Source organism: Talpa occidentalis, unplaced genomic scaffold, assembly GCF_014898055.3.
Source record: "Talpa occidentalis isolate TD23 unplaced genomic scaffold, MPIMG_talOcc4v2.1 talOcc4.6, whole genome shotgun sequence".
NCBI lineage: Eukaryota > Metazoa > Chordata > Mammalia > Eulipotyphla > Talpidae > Talpa > Talpa occidentalis.
Genome location: NW_023604972.1, coordinates 112,974,281 through 112,994,359, shown reverse-complemented (window position 1 = coordinate 112,994,359; position 20,079 = coordinate 112,974,281). Strand labels below are relative to the sequence as shown.

At 35.2% G+C, this 20,079-nt stretch overlaps 1 protein-coding gene across 4 annotated transcripts in view; it reads right to left on the bottom strand.

The window, feature by feature from the left end:
- ARL15 (ADP ribosylation factor like GTPase 15) overlaps positions 1 to 20,079 on the bottom strand; it is a 379,011-nt gene that overhangs the window by 190,094 nt on the left and 168,838 nt on the right. For all 4 annotated transcript variants that reach the window (XM_054687937.1, XM_054687938.1, XM_054687936.1 and 1 more), the window contains one exon: positions 9,841 to 10,049. In XM_054687937.1, the coding sequence (XP_054543912.1) occupies positions 9,841 to 10,049 (209 nt within the window). The remainder of the gene's footprint in view (positions 1 to 9,840; positions 10,050 to 20,079) is intronic.

Below are 20,079 nucleotides of genomic sequence, written 5' to 3'. Positions count from 1 at the left end.
GGAATTTAATTTGCTTATTGCTATATCATTAAAAAGTTGTTACTAACTAAGGAAAAACAGAGATGGCCAGACTTGAGTTTTAATTAATTTAATTAATCAGTCAATATAAAAAGATGGAAAACTGGTATCTCTTTTTATTGACCTAAAGATGCAGAAACACACATTTTATATTTATGAGTATTACCCATACATCTAAATAATTCAAATATTTAGGATTTAACAAGTACCATTTTAAATTAAACTAACATAAAATGTAAATATTTAAATGTAATAAGAAATAAAGTATTTTTTCTTGAGAACTAAAGTTTTCATATTTTGGAAAATCAGGACATTTTTCTGGGCCAAATAATATACTTCTGCATAATACTACTACTACTAACAGTAATCATGGTATTACTTATTTCATATAAATTATATCCCTCTCTCTCAAGATCCTTTTTCTCCTATTTTTCAGATCCCCCTAATGATTATTCAATCTTGTCTTTAATGCAATATGCTAAAATATGATGAGAGAATATCTTTCTTTTAAGGCACCGTTAACAATTGTAATTCTTCAACCAGCTGTTCTCTAAGGATTCCCCTGCCAAGATTTATTTTCATTTCATTATTTCTTTGTTCTCCTTGTGTAAACTATATACAAGTTTACCCAGATTTTCCACTCTGGCCCCTTTCAATAAAGAATTTGTTTTGCTTGACAAATTATTAGTCATAAGCACAGATTAAAAATAAATATTACAGATTCTACATATTAACATGATATTGTTGTATGCAACCCACAAATGATTTCACAGTTCTTACATAGAATATTCTCCCTATAAGTCTTTGTTGGCTTCACCTATCATTGATGAAAATTGTTTCAGTTATTTTATGGAGTTAATGACAATCTAAACATTCTTTATTGAGCATTCTTTTGAACCCCTGTAATCTTATTTTAGCTGTGAATGAACTAAATCTATGCACATTGTGCTGAAAACAACTGAACAAGTTAAATTATAAGCCTAAATGAAATACTACTTAACTTTTCCTCTAAAAGCAACGAGTGGAAAGCCCATACATGCTCATCTTTTTAGTCAAAGACTTATATGTATCCAAATTTACACCTCACAGTTTCTAGTAAAGAAGGTAATTCCCACTTCACTATTAGATCACGTGATGTCCAACACAGCAAAGACCCTAGTAGGTGCAGTCAGGAGGGAATGATGTGGTGTCAGCAAAATAGGATGTTGCTTCATTATACGTTGATAGAAGGCTTTCGTATTTGTGTTGTAAGTCTATACCATCCATTAGATACCCCTTTTCTCAAGATACAAATTACTCAAAGCAGTTATATGAATATTTAAATAATATATCTATGACTGAATCTGGAATTCTCCATAAAGAGATATTACTAAATAAACAAAAGAAAAAGATGAGAGTTTCTAGACACCAGTAAACAAAAGAGAAAAGAAGGATTACAGGAAAATGACTCAGGTGTGGAGTAGTTCATTTCTAGCCCTGGAGAAGTAGCCACTTCTGAGCAGCCTTCAGCCTACTGAGTGTACCACTGCATATATCTAGTTCACTGTTTTCATCAAAGGCACATATAACTCATAGGTACAGAAATAAAAAAGAAAATGCCTATTTCTAGGTAACACTGTATCAGTCTATTCATCTCAAAAGATGAAACAGATAACTTTCATAACATGTTTTTGTTCTTATAGGAAGGAAGCCAAAAATATGTGATTTTCATATTTGGGCTAACCCAGCAGAGCTTTTCAAAGTCACTGCCAGAAACGAACTGGTTGTCTTACCTGCTTTTTCCATGCTTTAAGGATGTCTGCCTCATTATAAACCCTGCTGGTTCCCTAGACTTTCTGTAGTCTGGCTTTGCTGTGATTACTGGTCAAAAACCTTTAATTACAGTATATAGTTTGTGCAGCTGCCTGGAAATTGGTCTCAGGGTCAGTGGCTCTTCCCGTTCCCCTCTTCCATTCTTTTGAAGCAATATTGCTGAACTGAAGGCATTGTTCCAGCTTTCTAGTGTGCTCTGTCTGCTGCACACTATGAATAGCTTTGCAATCACTCTAGCAATTGGTTCTTCAACTGCCTTTAGGTTGTCAATTGTAATTCATTGGCTCTAGGCACCTTTTTTTCTTTTCATTCTCTTGAGGTCTTTTCTTACTTAATTTGCAATAATATTAGGGAATGTCTTCTTCAGACATGTCAGTTATATCTTCCTGATTATGAGACTGAGGGTATATTTGACTTTAATACATGTGTGTTAAAATGCTTAAATATTTCCTTTATCTCTCTGATTTACGATAACGATCTCTGCTGCATCATGTGAGGAATTTGGCTGATGTTTTCTTTGTTACAAATAATCTAAAGATTCTTCCTCAAAATATTTTCACTAGAGTTAATTTACAGTTATAATGTTATAATTTCCCAAAGATTAAACTGTTCATTTTTGTAATATGAATTATTTGTTTTCTATCCATAATGATGTTTTCTTCTTTTCAGTATATAAAATATTATATTTTGAGCAACTCAGAAATAGTTAATTAAGAAATTAAGGTCCTTGACTATTCAGATATCAATGCCAATGTTTTCAGAAACTTTTCAGACCTATTTTTACTCCTCAGACATCTTTTTAGAGATTTAAGAAAACATTCAAGTTATTCAAAATGAGTTCAGATGCTTTTGCATTATAGGAAGTTTATTTTTCTTCAGGGAAGAGAATAAACAAACATATCTCTTGATCTATTAAGAAAAAAAAAAAACTAGTGTATTATGTCTCAAATCCTTAGTTCTGGATAAAATCCAGCAGATTAACCCCTCTCATTAGTCTCAGCCATCCCATAGTAACCAAAGGTATTTTTTAAGCAGACACTATGTAATAATAATAATGATAATAATTATCATAATGATAATAACTAACGCTTATTGTGCTTTTTATCTTCAAAGCACCTTACTGACATTAACTATGTGTCTATTTTCAAATTAATTTAACTCGACAAATGTTTTATTAACTTTGTAAGCTATGGAATGTACGGTGACTGAATTTTCTTTTGCAAATGAAATAAATATACAAATAAATGGAACTAAGGGTCAAGGAAATGGACCTGTAAGCTGCCCTGGAATCAATCATTGCCTTTGTTGACTAAGGTTTAATGAAATGTTACCTTTTACAAAACACAAAATTGAAACATATATTTAGGTTGAAGTTTATAGTACAGTCACTCAAATACATATTGCTTCAAAGTGACCCAGAAGAAAGCAAAATAATACTGCCTGGATGAAGCTAGTATTAGTTACGATTCATTATTATGAAATACTTTAGCACACATAGGAAGAAAAGGTGTTAAATGTAAGAATTTTAAAATCTTGCTAAGTTTCATTAATGTAATAAGCACTGCTGTTAATTACAAAACTAAACTTGTTTTATTACACTGAATTCATTTTTTAAAACTATCTCAATTACATTTCCACTGAACTTCATCAAGGAACAGTCTTATGTGACACACAGTAGCAGTCAAAGGGAGTTTGGAATGATAGCCAACAGAAGCAAGATTTGTACACTTAAAATACAGGCAATGAATAAAAACATTAAAATATATTTAGTAAGTGAAGATACCCTACCTCTTTCTATGAACAATTTTGGGAAGAAAATAATAACCTGCTATTAAGTCAGGTCCTCATTTGGATCTAGACAAATAAAAATACCTAAAAACACATGAAAAGAAACATTTGTAAATATGATAATTATCAGATTAAAGCTCTTTAAAATTATTAAGATGGTTAGAGTGTTGAGGTTTCATGAAAGATGTGGTTCATAAGCATTATTTAAAGATCAGGTTTAATGCAGAGGAAAAGGAAATTTTTCATATTCAAGAATGGAAATGGAGTAGTCAGATTGGGTAGAGAAAAGAAAAAGAATCCAGATAAAGTTGATGGCATAAAGCCTATTGGGAAGCCTATACGGAAAGGCTCAGAGGGACTCACATATTAAAACAACATGTATTAAGGACAGAGACATAAACAAGCCATTATTCCTGTCCTTCAAGGAGCTCATGATCTTGAGGGATAGCAAGAAAACTTAAAAGGCGATTAATTCTAATATTATGATTAGGAAAAGCCTAGGATGTCTTGGGAAGTCAGAAGGAGGCCACCTAGTTCAATCACGAGCATTCAGGAAGACCTCTTGAGGTGACACATAATATTGAGGTGGATTTCCTAAGGCAATAGAAAGAGTGAACAGTAGATAAGAATAAGTGAGAAAAGAGAATTCAATTATCAAATGCATTAACATAAGAGCTGTGGAGTACCATTTGAATCCAGAAGGAATTAGAAGATAGTACTGGTTTTTAATATGGGTATCATGAAAAACAATTAAGTCTGTTCTTTTTGGTTACTGTAGGGGAATAGGGAGATAGGGAGATCTGGTGGTACAGAGAGGAAACTGAAGAGGCAGAAATGGGAGAAATTAGAGGAATAATTTAAAGACTCCAAATCTTACCAGGTTTATGTAACGAAAACATGCATATGACTGACTAAAGTGGAAAGAAATGGCAGATTAAAAGAAAATAATTTTTTTTGCACAATCTATTATGTTCTCAAATGTATTACTTTGTGACCCTATCTAATTTTCTTAATAGAATGGATATTCCTTCGCTTTTTTGGGGGTGGGGGGGGGTGGTAGTGGTGGTGGTGATAGTTGTTTCTTTCATTTAAGATTTAGCAAAACCAGGATTGAGCCAGCTTTCCCCTGCCCTCCAGGAAATTTGCTTTGACTGCATCAAAAATGCATCTGTCTTTTGTAACATTTTTTAATGTGAATTTTACTAGTTTTCAGTAGACAGGAAACATTCTCACAATCTTGCCAGGCAGATACAAGAAAATGCAGGTATACATACAGAGGGGAAAACGATGAGAGCAGAATGCCTAGATTTAAAACCAATGAAATCAAGTATACAAATTAATTTTCCCAAGGAATACATATAGAGGAGAAAAAGAAACATACACAAACAATCAATATTCTGTTTTAGTGTTCTTGGCTACTAGTTGAACCCTTTAAAGTAATACCACCACTTTTGTAACTATTGAAATGATTGCTAATTAGGCTTCTGCTGCAAGTTAGTGAACATTTTCAGAGATCACTGAGTCATTCAGAGGAAAACCAACTTCTAAACCCTGTTGTTTCCCCCAAGACTAAATTATAACCGCATGGAGTACATCTGTAAGAAACAGACAAAAAATAATTTGTATCTTGTATCATTTTAGAAAAAGTATACATCCCATCAGGGAGTTTTCAAAATGCTCACACAATAGGCATGTACACTACTCTATGTGAAATCCATCAGTATCCTAAAATGCTGCCAAGAGGCAGGTCAAGATACTTGGAAGACTCTTAAGATTCAAAGTATATGACTCTTTACTATCATTATCTTACAAACATATTTCTCTGTATATACAGAAAGTAATGTTAAATGAAGCTGAATGTTTTATATGATTTAAACACTATTTTGCATTTTCTAAAAAATGAAAAAAAGATTTGTCACATAATCAGAGATATTATTTGCTACTTCATGGAGCTATCAAAGGGGGGGATAAAACAAACACTGCTCTAATATCAAGTAGTGTAAAATTTAAACCAGAGGTTTATTATTTATGGACAGTGTCCCAGAATTTCAAACCTTCAAAATTCTCTCTGGTCTTTTGTAGGAAGGAAAAAGAAGCATGCAATATCAAAATAATTATCTATAAATAAGAAGTAATTATAATTAAGTGAAATAGTTAAGTAACATAAAAACACTCTTTTCCAGAAGATGTACTTAGACTAAAAAGTGAGAACTAGATAAACTATTCATGATATACTGAATATTAAAAGTATTAAAATAATATGAATATTTATAACCAAAACAAAACATGGTCTAAAAAGCTAGTAATGTTTATATGACTACAGAAATACTTGGAAATACTCTTCTCACATTTATATCCTATACTTTTTGAAAATAACACCACATTCTAGGCAAATCACAATGACAAAATGAATTACAATTACATGAAAATTGAGAGATGCCTGATCACAATTTTAACTATAATGTTGACACCCTAATTTAAGAGCTGGAGTTTCATGTGCTTCAATTAAAAAAGACAGAAAAAAGTCATGGAACCAACACTATCATTTGACCTTATAATTCCACTACAAAAAAATGTTTCATTTCCAAATTCCTGAATATTTGCTTAAGTAAAGATAAATGATGAATAGTTGAGATGGTATTTTTATATATTATTTCTGAAAAAGCTAAACACTTTTGATTAAGGATATGGACAAATAAAAAAGCAGATTAGCTTGCTGAAAGGATGAACTACTTCATGTTGACAAAATGTGTCATTTTATGAGATATAGTAGTGGCCAATAAAATAAAGATTTTTAAAAAGCAAGATGGCAAGAACATGACAATCTACAACTGTGTAGTGAGAAAATAGGATTACATTTATTGGCTGCTCTATCAACTTAACTTCTCATAAAATCATCCTCATCTATTAAATAACTTCAGAACTTAAGTATGCTCTCCTATGGGAGTTGTAAAACAAATTAGATACAATTACAATTCAATACAAATAAAAACCAACCATTTACCTTAAGATTTCTCATTTTTTTAAAAGCTGTCATTTAAATTTGACCAGATTTTCCCCTAATGAAGCCAAAGGGCCACTTGATATAGTTATCGATATATGTATTATGTTTTCTACACAGAAAAACAGTTGATATGAGTAAATCTGGGAAAACTGTGGTAAGTACACCTCCCCAAAGTGAATACAACAAACATCTGTTGCAAGAACTGCTTGGCTTTCAGACTGTATATAAAGGATGGTCTTTTCTCACTGTTTTGCTCTTTAAAAAATATAGTTAATTGTTTAAAAACATGTTTCTGCTATTAATTCTCAAGACATAAAATCTTAAAATTCTGGTAAGTTAAACACAGGTCATTACCAGGTATATTACAGAAAGGGAAACTATGCAATGTACAAGACTTCACTTGCTTCTAAGAGGGCAACAGCATAATTGGGCATGTTGCCCTCACTTTATGGGTTACAATGTAATTTTAACCATTGTCTTCCTATCTTAACTCAGTTCTCCACACAAATATAGTATCACTCATTGCAGAGGCAGGAACTAAACATATCCTGAAGATTTTCAGCCTCTGTGGGAATCTCAGGAATAATTCAGCTTCCTCCTTTGGATTTCACCAGCCCTTATTAACTCCTAGAATATCTATAGCAACTCCTATAAAAATCAACAATATCCTAGTATCCTCATTAAATGACAAATATGTACTTCTTAAAGTTTTACTCCAGTGACAGGATAAATAATTGCAACGTTTTTGCATAATACGTTAAGCACAAAATGTCAAAATTTAAATGGGAGGCACTGTCTTCTTTTAACTGCATCAAAGAATTGTTCAATGCTTTTCGGCAAACTGATTGCATTTTCCTTGACTCAGAGAGAACAGAATTTTGCCCAAAATTTACAGATAATTTGTAGAGCAAAACATCATCATTTTACTACATGGAGTTTCCACAAGGGGCACACACATTAACAGGTATAAATACTGTGATTTTGCTTAATTTTCAATGTCTTACCTGCTCTTCTACATGTTCTTGCTCCCCACCATTTCAATGTTATTGTTAATAAAAAGTTTAAGATTCATTTCACAATTCCATTTTCATGCTAATGAAAAAGCATTCATGTAATTCCTAAAACATTCCAGGGGTTACCTTAACAAGGAATCATAACACACTCTACTAAGAAACCTTTGTCTGTCAAGCAAGGGGGAAAGGAGGAAGCTCCTATCTTTTTCTGCCAAATCCAAAGCTTGAGCATTTCGTTTTCACAAACTTCAAGACTTATAATGGAATTTGTCCATGTATTTAATTAAAGCAGTCTAAAATGTTCCTACGCATTTGTGTGGTATGTTCACAAAATGATAGGAATGATGCTTTACATAAGGCAGTCCTCAAAATGGTATTTGGAAATTCCAGTATAAGTAAAAATTTTGAGAAGAATTTATTTAAAATTATATAAATAAAAAGGGATGTCAAAACCACATATACTCCTTTATATATGTTTACAATAATTTTCAAATCACATCTATGATTACATATTTATAGCTTCATCTCTGTCTTACTTAAAGGTAAGTAAGACATTCGCCCTTCTCCTAGGAGAGATAGTCAACACACACCAGACATACTCAAAAGCAATTAATTGTTCAAAGCATCCTATGTTCAAGGTGATACTCTTTAATTCCTATGGAGGATTCCTGAGTGACAAGTTAAAGACCATATCAGTTTTAATTCTTAATGCCTAAGGAAAATATAGTTTCTTAAATTTGAAAGAAAAAAAATTCCTTATAGCTACTGCACATAACTTGAGTAAAAGTTATATCACTTGAATTATGTCTATTTCACTGATGTGTTTTTTTAACATTTATAGTATATATGTATAAAATGTTAGATTGCCTATGTATTCTGTAATATTGCATTTATACTTCCCATAATTAATCTCAGTATAACAACACATTTTCAGCAAAGCACCTTATAATCATAAACTAATTTAACACTAATAATTATGTCACTATATATACTATTATTAAAAAATTGCATTATTTCCATTTTACAGGTGCAAAGACAGGCACAAGAACAAAGCTATTGCCCATGGGCACCACAATAAGTGTAAGGGAGGTTTGGAATTAGAACATGTCATATCCTTGGATCCTCATCCATTTTTCAGATGAAAGGGCATTAATCATCTTATTCTGCAACTACTTTTAAAAAAGCACGCAATATTTTGAAGGGTGAGAGAATATATACTGTGAAAGTTACCGGTATAAAGGAATACATTGACCATTTTGATTCCACTGTACCTAGCTTAACATTCACCATAATGGAAAGTTTTAAAAAAACTATTCACATATCACATTACCTTAGTGCCATGAATCAAAAAATTCTACTGAGTAAGACACTGATTATTTGGCCTGAATTAGTCTCATGCTTTTAGAGGAGAGATATAAGCTAAGAAATGAAATTAAATGAGAAAGATATAGAATTGGCCCATATTAAAATACATTTGGTGGTATGGAAATTGCAAGATAAGACACTGATTTCCAGCCTGGCTGATTACAGAACAGGACCCACTGCTTCTAGTCAAAGGTGAGCAGTTCAGAGGGATAATAACATGACATCCCTGAAAAGAATGAACTAAGTTAGTTGGTGGGGTTAAAAAAAAAATGAAAAATGAAATAACCAGAGCCTCATGGGTGGCACAGGGGGTTAAGTCTTGGCACTATCAAGATATTATCAGCCACTGCAACATGAGTTTCATCCCCAGCTAGGGAACTAGCCCACATGGTACAGCAGACCTCTCTTGTCTCACCCACTGCTCCCCTCAGCAGTGTATTTCAGTGGCTCCTCCTGTTCGGCTCCCCATTCTGCCTGTTGTGCTCACCCCCCTGCACCTGTGGCCTACATCCCAGTTCTTGTATGCATAAATAAAAATAAGTCTTTAAAAAGAATTAAATAACCAGAAATGTCGCCTTTTAAAATAGATGCAGAAATATGCAGGTAAGTCCTCTAACTTTTTTTGAACAGTGGAAAAACCTAGACTCTCCAAGTGGGGTAAAGTATGTTAACATTTCTACCAGACTGAAAGAGGCTTTCTGCTTTCTGAGAAAATGGAGGTTTCATGGTGAAAACAACACAAGCAGCAGATTCCTAATAATAGATTTTTTTTTTCAAATTTCAAGATGGCAGGAAAAGTGTAGCAACAAGATAAAGGATTGTCATGTTAATCAGACTTACCTCTTGTACTGATCGAGCAGCTGGCTTGTCTTGATGATTGGCCAATATCAAAAAGGGTAAAGTGCATAATTGTGGGTGCTGAAGAGCTGAGTGCAGTTCATTTCTAGAAGTTTCTAATTCATCTTCTGAAGAAGCACTGTCTAATACAAATATTACCCCTTGAGATCCCTGGTAGTATCGACTCCAGTATTTCCGGATATTATCAGCCCCTGTCGAAACAAAAACAAATTAATTTTAAAACTAGTTCTGAAAATAGCATAATAAGTGAAAAATGTTCCCAATAGTAATTCTTATTGCAAATCAACGTAACTTTTAAATATTTAAGTGCAGGGGTCACAGATGATATGAACAAATGTGAGAAAGAACAGGATAAATACTTCCTAGACTTAGACTCAGATTTTTTACTGATTTTGCTTAGTAGCTGTAAATAAACTATAAATTGAGTTTGAGCCTAACTCAAAGCATGACATAAGCTGGTTGTTCACTGAGGCTTTTCTCCACACCATTAGCATGATTTGACATTTTCTGAAAGAACTGCTTGCCTTAGTTATTTTCATCCAGAAAATTAAACTAGTAACCCAATACATTTATTTGTCAAAGTGCTAAAATTTGTGAGGAACTAAAATTTTGGCCTTCGGTGTATTTGTACAAACACATTTGGCAATGAGCAAACTCAGTCTCCAGATGACAGAACGTTCAGAAAAAAGACATGAAGATTTTCATCTGCCATGGGCACATCTTATTCCTTTTTGTATTTCCAGCATTTGGCACAATGTAAAGCTCAAAGATGGGATGTGAAAAATGAGAGGAGGAGGAAATAAAATTATATGCTCATTAGGCATTATAGATTTTGAGACTAGAAGCAACTTTAGAGACTGTTCACTCCAACCTTCTGAGAAGACTAAGGCCAAGACATATGAAATTACTAATCCCCATTCATGTGTCTAATAAATTACAAATTTGAGACTTGTATCTGAGTTAGAGACTCCCTGCCAAGGCAGGGCATGAGCATTGCCCACCACATCTTAACTGCTTGCTTTATTTTGATTAAATTCATGAGTAGCATGGGCTGTGCATGTGTGTGTATGCACATGGGCGGGGGGTGGTCATGCATGGAGGCATGTGTGTGCATGAGGGGAGTGCATTCCAGTTATGTAACAAAAATTAGATACCAAATTATTCCATCACTTTAGTGTATATGCTCAAGCCTTCACCAATCAGGCACTACATTTTCGTCACCTACTAAATGTCTAGCTCCCATCTTAGCTACATTATGCTAAGTGTTAGGAATACAAAGAGTGAGTAGGAATACAGACTAGCAAAAGCCAACTGTGTGTTGTCTCTTCCTACTTCAGTGTTCAGTGACTTCATGTAGGTAGCTTGAAATTTGACTGGTTGGGAATATTTCCCATGGAACTCAGCAAGAGTTACATAAATTAGGTCTTTTCTTCCCCTAGAAAGACAACACATCAATGGATGCCACTAAAAAGTTCATGCCTTTCTGAGAGAAATAGAAAACAAAAGAGTATAATACAATATCATAAAGCACTGTGATAGGGGTACTCACTGGGTGTCCTGAGAGACAAAAATGAGCACCCCATCCAGAGTGGGCAATACTCTTTTAATAGTGATAGTACTATCAGTAACCAAACAGTTATCATTTTGACCACTTACTACTACATTCTAGGCTCAGTGGTGAGTGTTTTAGAAAGAATAACTCATAACTCTTACAACAACCCTAGGAGGGAGGTATCACTGACTCAGACTTTGAAACTAATTTTTAGATTCTAAAATTTGAGGTATTCATCATAATACTATACTGAAAAAGCCAGATACATAAAGAGATCAAGGGCATTTGATGTGGCATAACCATAAACATTCAAAGACATGGTATATGAGCAATTAGCAGAGATGATACATACCGCTTAGGGTCCAACCAAGAAAACAAAACAAAAAAAGAAGGGAAATTCAAGCAAGAGATTACTTAATAAAGGGAATTGTTTGTTTAAATTGACTATGGAACTAAGAAAGAAACAGAGATGCTAAGATTAGCAACATTGTAGGTTAGGTTCTCTGGACATAAAGCCCAAGATGTTATATCGTGTACTATTCATTATAGACAAGAGTGCTTGGGCAAAACCAGGGGGTAAGGGAGTACACTTGGGGGAAGGAACTAGACAAAAATATGGTTTCTGAAATCCAGCTTCAACTTGATTCAGTGAGGAGTTCTAGAGTATGGACTGACCCACAGACATTATCCAGTTCAAAGGCAAGGGGACCAGGCTATTATACCTTGTACAGTCACTGGCTCTGAGTCACCCTGGAGAAACAGAGGGGGCTCGGGTATGATCTCATAATCTCCCTAACATGTTTGCTTGAGGTAATTACTGTCAGCCAAGGGCAGGCCTCTGGAGAAATGTACAGGTGCGAGTCATTAGCAGCCAGTCCCCGCAGCAGCTGGGCGATGGATGCAAATCCAGCAAAGGAGATCCATGTAGTATACCAACAGCATCTGCTACAAACTACATCTACCACAAGCCAGGAACTATCCTAAGCCTCAGAAGCAAAATTGGAGGCATAGTTATCCAGTGGCCAATGTTTAAAACAACCAAAATATTGTGTGCATTGGTATCTGTATATGAGATTTCTGTAAGTTTTACTGATATAAAGGATGCTTAGCATACAATTTTCATGTAAGAATGTATTTGACATACTCCACTGTAAATTCTATAGAGTTAATTAATGTTCACAAAATGCTTTCATTGATCTTACAGAACTTCTGTATTCACAGCCAACCAAAAGTTGGAACTGACTAATTATAGCTTTGAAATACTTGTTGGTTGTGCTAAGTGTTTTACGTGTATTAACACATATATCCACACTAGGCTTATGAGGCAAGGTAGTGTTATCACTCTCATTTTATAAATGAGAAAACCAAAACACAATTACATAATGTACCCAAGGTGACACACATAAAATATATATTTAGGTCTAATATGACTGAAATAGAAAGATCATTCACTAGAAAGGTGAGAAAGCTTAATAAAGAGTTCTATTACCATACAAGACAAGAGGGGAAAAGGTAAACAGGTATAATAAGAGGTACCTATGTGCCCATATATATTTATCATAGGAGTAGGAACATATCCAATAACATTTCCCAACCAGTTAATTCAATGAATAGTATCTTGCTCCTATTCTATACAAGTTACTGAGATGGACCATTATTCCTCTTAATTCAAACCCTCAAATCCTATGAAATAACACTAATTACAATGAGGCCTGAAATTGGATCAGAGGAAACGTGGTCAAAGGATCAGAGGATATCCAAGAAGACATGTATAAAGAGAATATTGGTTGCATGTCTTAATGGAACCTGTCCATTGGAACAAAGGGGGAACACTGGAAATCCAATGCTTGAGATCACCTCTTTCATCCAGAAATGTTATTTCCACCTGCCACATTCATAAAATAGTGGAACAAAATGACAATAAGGCCAATGATGACTGTGTTGGTGAATGAAACACACCAGAGAGAAGTACCATACCTTTAAAAAATATCTCATATATAACAGAATATATGGCTATTACACTATTATTCCATCTAGTGAAGAGATCCTTTTCTTTTATCTCTTATTATAATGCACTGTACCATACTGTACTATGTATAGCCATCTGCCCAATCTTAACATTTCTAACTCATCACAAATACTGAGCTTAGAATTCCTAAAATTCCAGTGCTGCCTCCTGTTTATGCCTCTGGCAGGAACAGCCCCTGTTTCCTGGGGTCAGGAAACTAGCAATGGGGACAAGGGTGGCACAGAGTTGGTTAGTACTGCTGAGTGGACCTTAGATTAGTCACCAATTCAAAATAAGAAATGGATGTATCATCAACCCAGCTGCCAGGTGCTTTGAGATGTGGGTCTAATTGCATAAGTTAGGAACACCTGTTTGGTGCCCACATTCCCACCCTCCCTAACCCACAGACCAAATCCAAAAGGAGTTAGTCACCTTGACTGCCATCTAGGGCAGCCAAATGACCAAAAATTGCCATCTAGGGCAATTTAATGACCAAAATGTGCGTTATGTCCCTTAGTTGTTACATTTTGTGCATTACAATTACATTGTAATTGTACATTTGTACAAAGGGATAGTCTTAACAGTACAGAGGCTGGCTGGAGTACTTCTGGGAATGCCCTCATTTCCCACACTTATACCACCATATGAACGTGGTAAGAAACCCTTGAGAATCATAAACCTTAAAAATGAGTAAACGAATACCCACCCTCCACACACACACACCCCTGGACATATGGCTAACTACATAGCTTGAAAATGATTCATTAAGGTGTTTCTGAATTTTTTAGAAATCTACCATGAGAAAATGCTGTGGGGAAGGAAGAAAAAGAAAGTTCTTCCTTCTCACAAAGGGTATAAGCTAATTAGTGAAGGAAATATATAAATAAATACTTTCTGCCTTATTTTGAGATCTCCCAGTACAGACAGTTTGAAAGGTGAATGAAGGACATACTGGTGGCAGAGTGGGAAAGTGAGAGCCACAGCCCACCCACAAAAGGAGTTATCAAGCCAGCTACCACTGTGGCAACCTCATTTAATCCTGCTAGCATTCTGGGTGCAGGTACTGGGGGGCCGCACCTACCTCCCATTAGTGGTTGGGCTGTTGTGGGGAGGGGTAGACATTCATTCCCCAGCACTTTCGCCTTGCGCAAGGCACTCAAGTAAAGCAGGCTTGAGCACTGAGAGAACACTCCCAGACAAAGAATCCAAGGTGTGGGCTGGGAAAAGTCAGCCTGGTGCCCATGGAAATGATTATAGGTAAAACACCAACAGGGCCTCCTTCACTCACCCCCAAGAAAAGCATGTGACTGTTAGTTTATCTGACCAACTGTTTGCTTAGGAGCAGATAAAACACAAACATTATTATGTAGAATTAAAATCCAAAACTGGGTTTATGCAATATCTAATTCTGAGGTAGAAGAAAGTCAGTAAGTCAGCTATTATCAAGCAGTTGTAAAAGTGTGTTCTATAGGAGTCTTTCAGTAGTCCTAGGAGATCAACCGTATTTGCATAATCTTACCAAGACAATGTTTGCTATTTTCATTGTGCTGACATTTTTGCTGATGGTATGTAGGGCCAGAAGGCATGGAACAGGTTCTCTATGGATCCAGGCAGATGGGTAAAGGAGGAGTCCTGGAGCCCTCAGTGGCTTTTCAGGCTTTTAATGATCTTTCTACAGCATTTGTGGTGAGGCAACCAGGTGCAGGGAGGCAGGGGGGAAGGGGTTGGGGAGGTTGCAGGCCTCTTAGCCCTGGTGAATCTTTACTCTTTCTGGACCCTGTGGTGTTCTCTCGAGGTCTCGTTTCTGGCCTCTACTGCACTCTGCCACACAGTCCTCTGCTGCCTTTTATGCCGTCTCTCAACTTAGGAGTCCCTTCACGCATGCGCACACCCTGCTCCAGGTGAGGCCATCAGGCACGTGTAAGACCACAGGTGTCGGTCATTGATACTAATGGCCAGAGGGCGGAAAAAAGCCTGATCATTTCCATCTACCCTACATGGTACAACACAAAGTGAGATAAAATTCCTGGTAACTTAGCACAAAGAGTGTTACTAGGAGATGCTGTAAGCAGAACCACCATATATTTGCAAGGGGAAAACCAAACCATTCTTACCTAAGAATGAGTTAGTAAACCAATATTCTAAATTTTATTAAATTAGCTTTTAAATGAGTCTTTGTTTTTTAAAAGATTTATTTATTTCTATACAAGAGCTGGGGTACAGGCCGGAGGAGCGGGAGGGTAAGAGGATTCACCAGAGACAGAGCAGGGAGCAGAACAGGCAGACGACCAAAATGGACTGCTGAGGGGAGCAGCGGGCCCAACAGGAGAGGTCTGCCGCACCATGTGGGATTCTGACCCGCCGGCCTGGAATCCAACCAGCGCTGCAGAGTCTGCGGCCCTCTTCACACGCAGAGCTCAACCTGCTGAGCCACCAGGGAGGCCCCCCCTTTTTTTTTTTTTTAAATATTCTGTCTAAACAAGAAGTAGTAGCTAGATGTGATTGTTTTGAATACTCAAAACTTGGGCTACTGAATTGTGAGCTAAACTAGTGCTTTTACTTTTTATAGGACTCCATTTTCACTTGACATTTTAACTGACAAATGATGATAATTCAGGCTCTAATATTTGATAGAAATGTTGTCAAAAGTGAATATGTAAGCCTGTAACCACAAAAGGAAAATAAATGGTAGTATTGGTTGTCAGCAACAAACTGTTTTCAAGTAAAAACTATAATTTTGGAAAACGTATTTCTACCATTGAGAGCTTAATAATGTCTCAATGATGAGACTGGTGGTGATAATAACATATTTATAATGATGGGTCAACGTTTGCAAAAATGAATCAACTAATTTCTAAGATGGTAAGAGTGTGTGTGCGTGTGTGTTGTGTGTGTGTGTGTGTGTGTATGCCACATATACTAAAAAGCCCACTGGGAGGGTCTCAGGGAAGATGGACATATGGTGTATTATATTTTCCAAATAGCCAGTGTATTGTGGTACAAAACCATGCATAGACAAAAAATACACTCAAAGCCTAAGACTAATCAGAGAATGTTTTATAGCTGAGTATGAAAAGTTCCTTGATATAGTTTTTTGATTTCACATTGCAAATCACCTTTAAGAAAACTACTTTTTGGGCCTCCCTGGTGGCACAAGGGGTTAAGCACCCGCACTGTGAAGCAATCCCCAACCTCTGCAGCACAAGTTCGATCCCCGGCTGGCCAGAGAGAAACCCACATGGCGAAGCAGACCTCTCCTGTCTCACCCGTTGCTCCCCTCAGCAGTGTATTTCAGTCAGTCTGCCTGTTCTGTTCCCTACTCTGTCTCTGGTGAATCCTCTCACCCCCCACATCTCTGGCCTATACTCCAGTTCTTGTATGCATAAATAAATAAACCTTTTTAAAAAAGGAAACTACTTGCTGAAGAATTTCTGTGTAGAATTGAAGACAACCACCAGCAGATTCCTACAAAAGGTACTGAAATTGTCTCCCTTTTTGAAGTTTATATCTAAATGAAGGTGGATTTTTTTTCCACCCCATTCCCTAACACATACAGAAACACATTAACTGTAGAAGCAGATATGGTATTTTATATATATAATATATATAATATATTATATATTATTATATATTATGTTATATATATTATGTATTGTATATTATATATATTATAAAAAGTCCTATAAAAAGTAAAAGCACTAGTTTAGCTCACAATATATTATATATTATTATATATTATGTTATATATATTATGTATTGTATATTATATATATTATAAAAAGTCCTATAAAAAGTAAAAGCACTAGTTTAGCTCACAATATATTATATATTATTATATATTATGTTATATATATTATGTATTGTATATTATATATTATAAAAAGTCCTATAAAAAGTAAAAGCACTAGTTTAGCTCACAATATATTATATATTATATATATATTATGTATATATATTATATTATGTATTGTATATTATATATATTATATATTATATATATTATATTATATATATAAAATACCATATCTGCTTCTACAGTTAATGTGTTTCTGTATGTGTTGGGGAATGGGGTGGAAAAAATAATAAAGGCTATATGTACAGATATGGTTATATATATATTTAGATTTTTATAGATATGGTTTTATATATATATAAAGGCTACATATACAAAATGCCATTGGGAGGGTCTTAGTAATATTTAAGAGATTAAAAGTCTGAGATCCCACAGAGGTTTCAGAATAGTAGATACCAGTTACCTTCAATATGTGAAAGAGAACAGTGCTAAAACGCAGGCATAAATATGTAGTTGTTTTTCAGCAAGATAAAAGTTTCACATTTAGCTATCTTTACACTCACCCTGACTGTCTTATGTCTAATGATAAGACAAGTGAAGTTGTGAATGCAATTTCAAAATTAAGAGGTCCACAGAGAAATCAGACTAATCTCCTTGGTTCTCATTATGTTAGAATTCAAACAGAGTGATCACATGCTTTAGTGCCTAGAAAGATTATTACACTTTTTGCAGCCCACACTTTTTGCAGTGTAGCCTATTATTGTACTTTTTGCAGTTCAGGTATTTGAACTTCAAATAACACACCCCCAAGAGAAGCAGAGTCCTCCGCCTATCTTTTACCAGCATTCTAAACATTACACAAGCTGAAACATCAGTTACCCTTTTTGCACCTTATCCTCCCTCAACAGATATTCCATATATCTATATTACACAAAACACAAGTTTGAATCATCACCTTCAACGGCAAGTACTACACTTGAGGACTATGCCTACTATCTGATATCTGATCCTCTATATTCACCTTGATTCACACCCTTCAACTGAACCAGAATGGCCTTCTAATTGGTCTCTTCACTTCTGTCCTGGCAGTGATCCAATTACATTATTAATATTTGCCTAGAAAACTAGCTTAAGTTACAGCCCGATTCAGCTCAAAAAAATTAAATGCCCATCATTTGAAATTCCCAGACTACCTGATTTAACAGTTACAGTTCATGATCTGGCTCCAATTGGCCATTCTTTCCTCATATCCCCATTACTCTCCTTGTATACTCCACAAATGCAACTTTTGCTTTTTGGGACTAGATCCAGACTTTTCACCTTCATGGATTTAGTTTTGTTATCCCCTCTGCCTGAGTCCTGCCATGTCAGTTCTCGCCTCAACTCTTGCACATTCAAACTACAACATGCCCTTCAAACACCAGATCAAATGTCACTGCACCACGTCTTCCATGATCTTTCAGCTGGAAATAATTTCTCAGAAACTTTAGGTCTATTTCTCTTGGTGCTGCTCATAATACTTTCCACTCTGTAACATAGTTATCTGAATGCATATTTTATCTTCCTGGTTAGAATAAAAGAGCCAGTGGGCGTTTCATGCACTTATTTGTCTATACTAGGAATGCATCTAACATAGTCTTATACATAGTGAGAGCTCATTCAACATTTTTTCAATAAATTAATTTTTATAAAATATTAATTCAGATTTCTCAAATGCAAAATGTAGAATTTACCTAACAAGTCATTCCATCATTCAGAAATAATCTTTGGTTGATGGCAGCAATTTATTGGTTTATAATGAGTGGCTATAATTTTTATATTTCTGGCACACATTCAGTTCTGCAAGGAATCTCTCACCCAACTAATATCTGATATAAAAAAAAATTAAGACCACAAACACAATAAAAATTCACTCTACTCATGGCACAGACTTTCTTGGAATTTTGTTTTAGTGTTTGGAAACATGCAGCCATAAGGCAGCATATACTAAGCTCTGCACTAAAAATGCAACTAAGAGTACTGCCCTATGCTCTTTGTAATATTGGTGATCCTATTTGTAATCTAGTAGCCTGTGCTGATGCCCAACAGAAATGACAGCCATGAGAAATAGAAAACCTAGAAAGAAAAAGCTGTGGGAAGAGTTCTGGAAAAGCAGAGGTCTGACTCCTTAAAAGACCCGCAAATCCCAAAGTGATCACAATTTCATGGTGCAAATGTTTACTAAGCAGCATATTCCCTAGCATTTGGCATAACACTAGTATAGCACTTTTGTAGCATTCTGGAAAAGTGTGGTTGCCGGGCTAGAAAAGTTAGTGTGGTACAACTGAAGTTGCCATTGACCAAAGCAACAAATTGGGGAAAACTAAATTGAGAATTTTCTGACTGGGTTGGAAGATATTTGTTACATAGTCAGAGTGAAATAAGATTGTTTAATACTGTGAAAATTACAGCTTGTAATTTCTCCCCTACCAGCATTTCCTTTCATTGTAAACTTCAACCATGTGACAAAAGTGACAGAGCTAGCATGAGGTTCTAGACAAAGACAAATTTGTAAGTGACAGAAAAAGTTTAAAAATATCTAATGTTTCATTCTACAGAGCAATAAAGAATGAGAGGCATTGACTATAAGCTATGACTCAAAAACACAATCTTCTCTTACTTCAATTTCTCTTCTCTTACTAATATGACCACAAAACAAGTTATTACTATGTAATCTACTCCTATAATTAAAGCTTAAGAGAATTTTCCTGGGCCTATAATATTTATTTGGTTCCAACCAAATTTATTCTCTTTTCCTTTAATACTTACTGTGTCAATCTTGATGGGAATGCTTATCACAATTCCAAAGGGGAGATTTAAGTCTCCCCT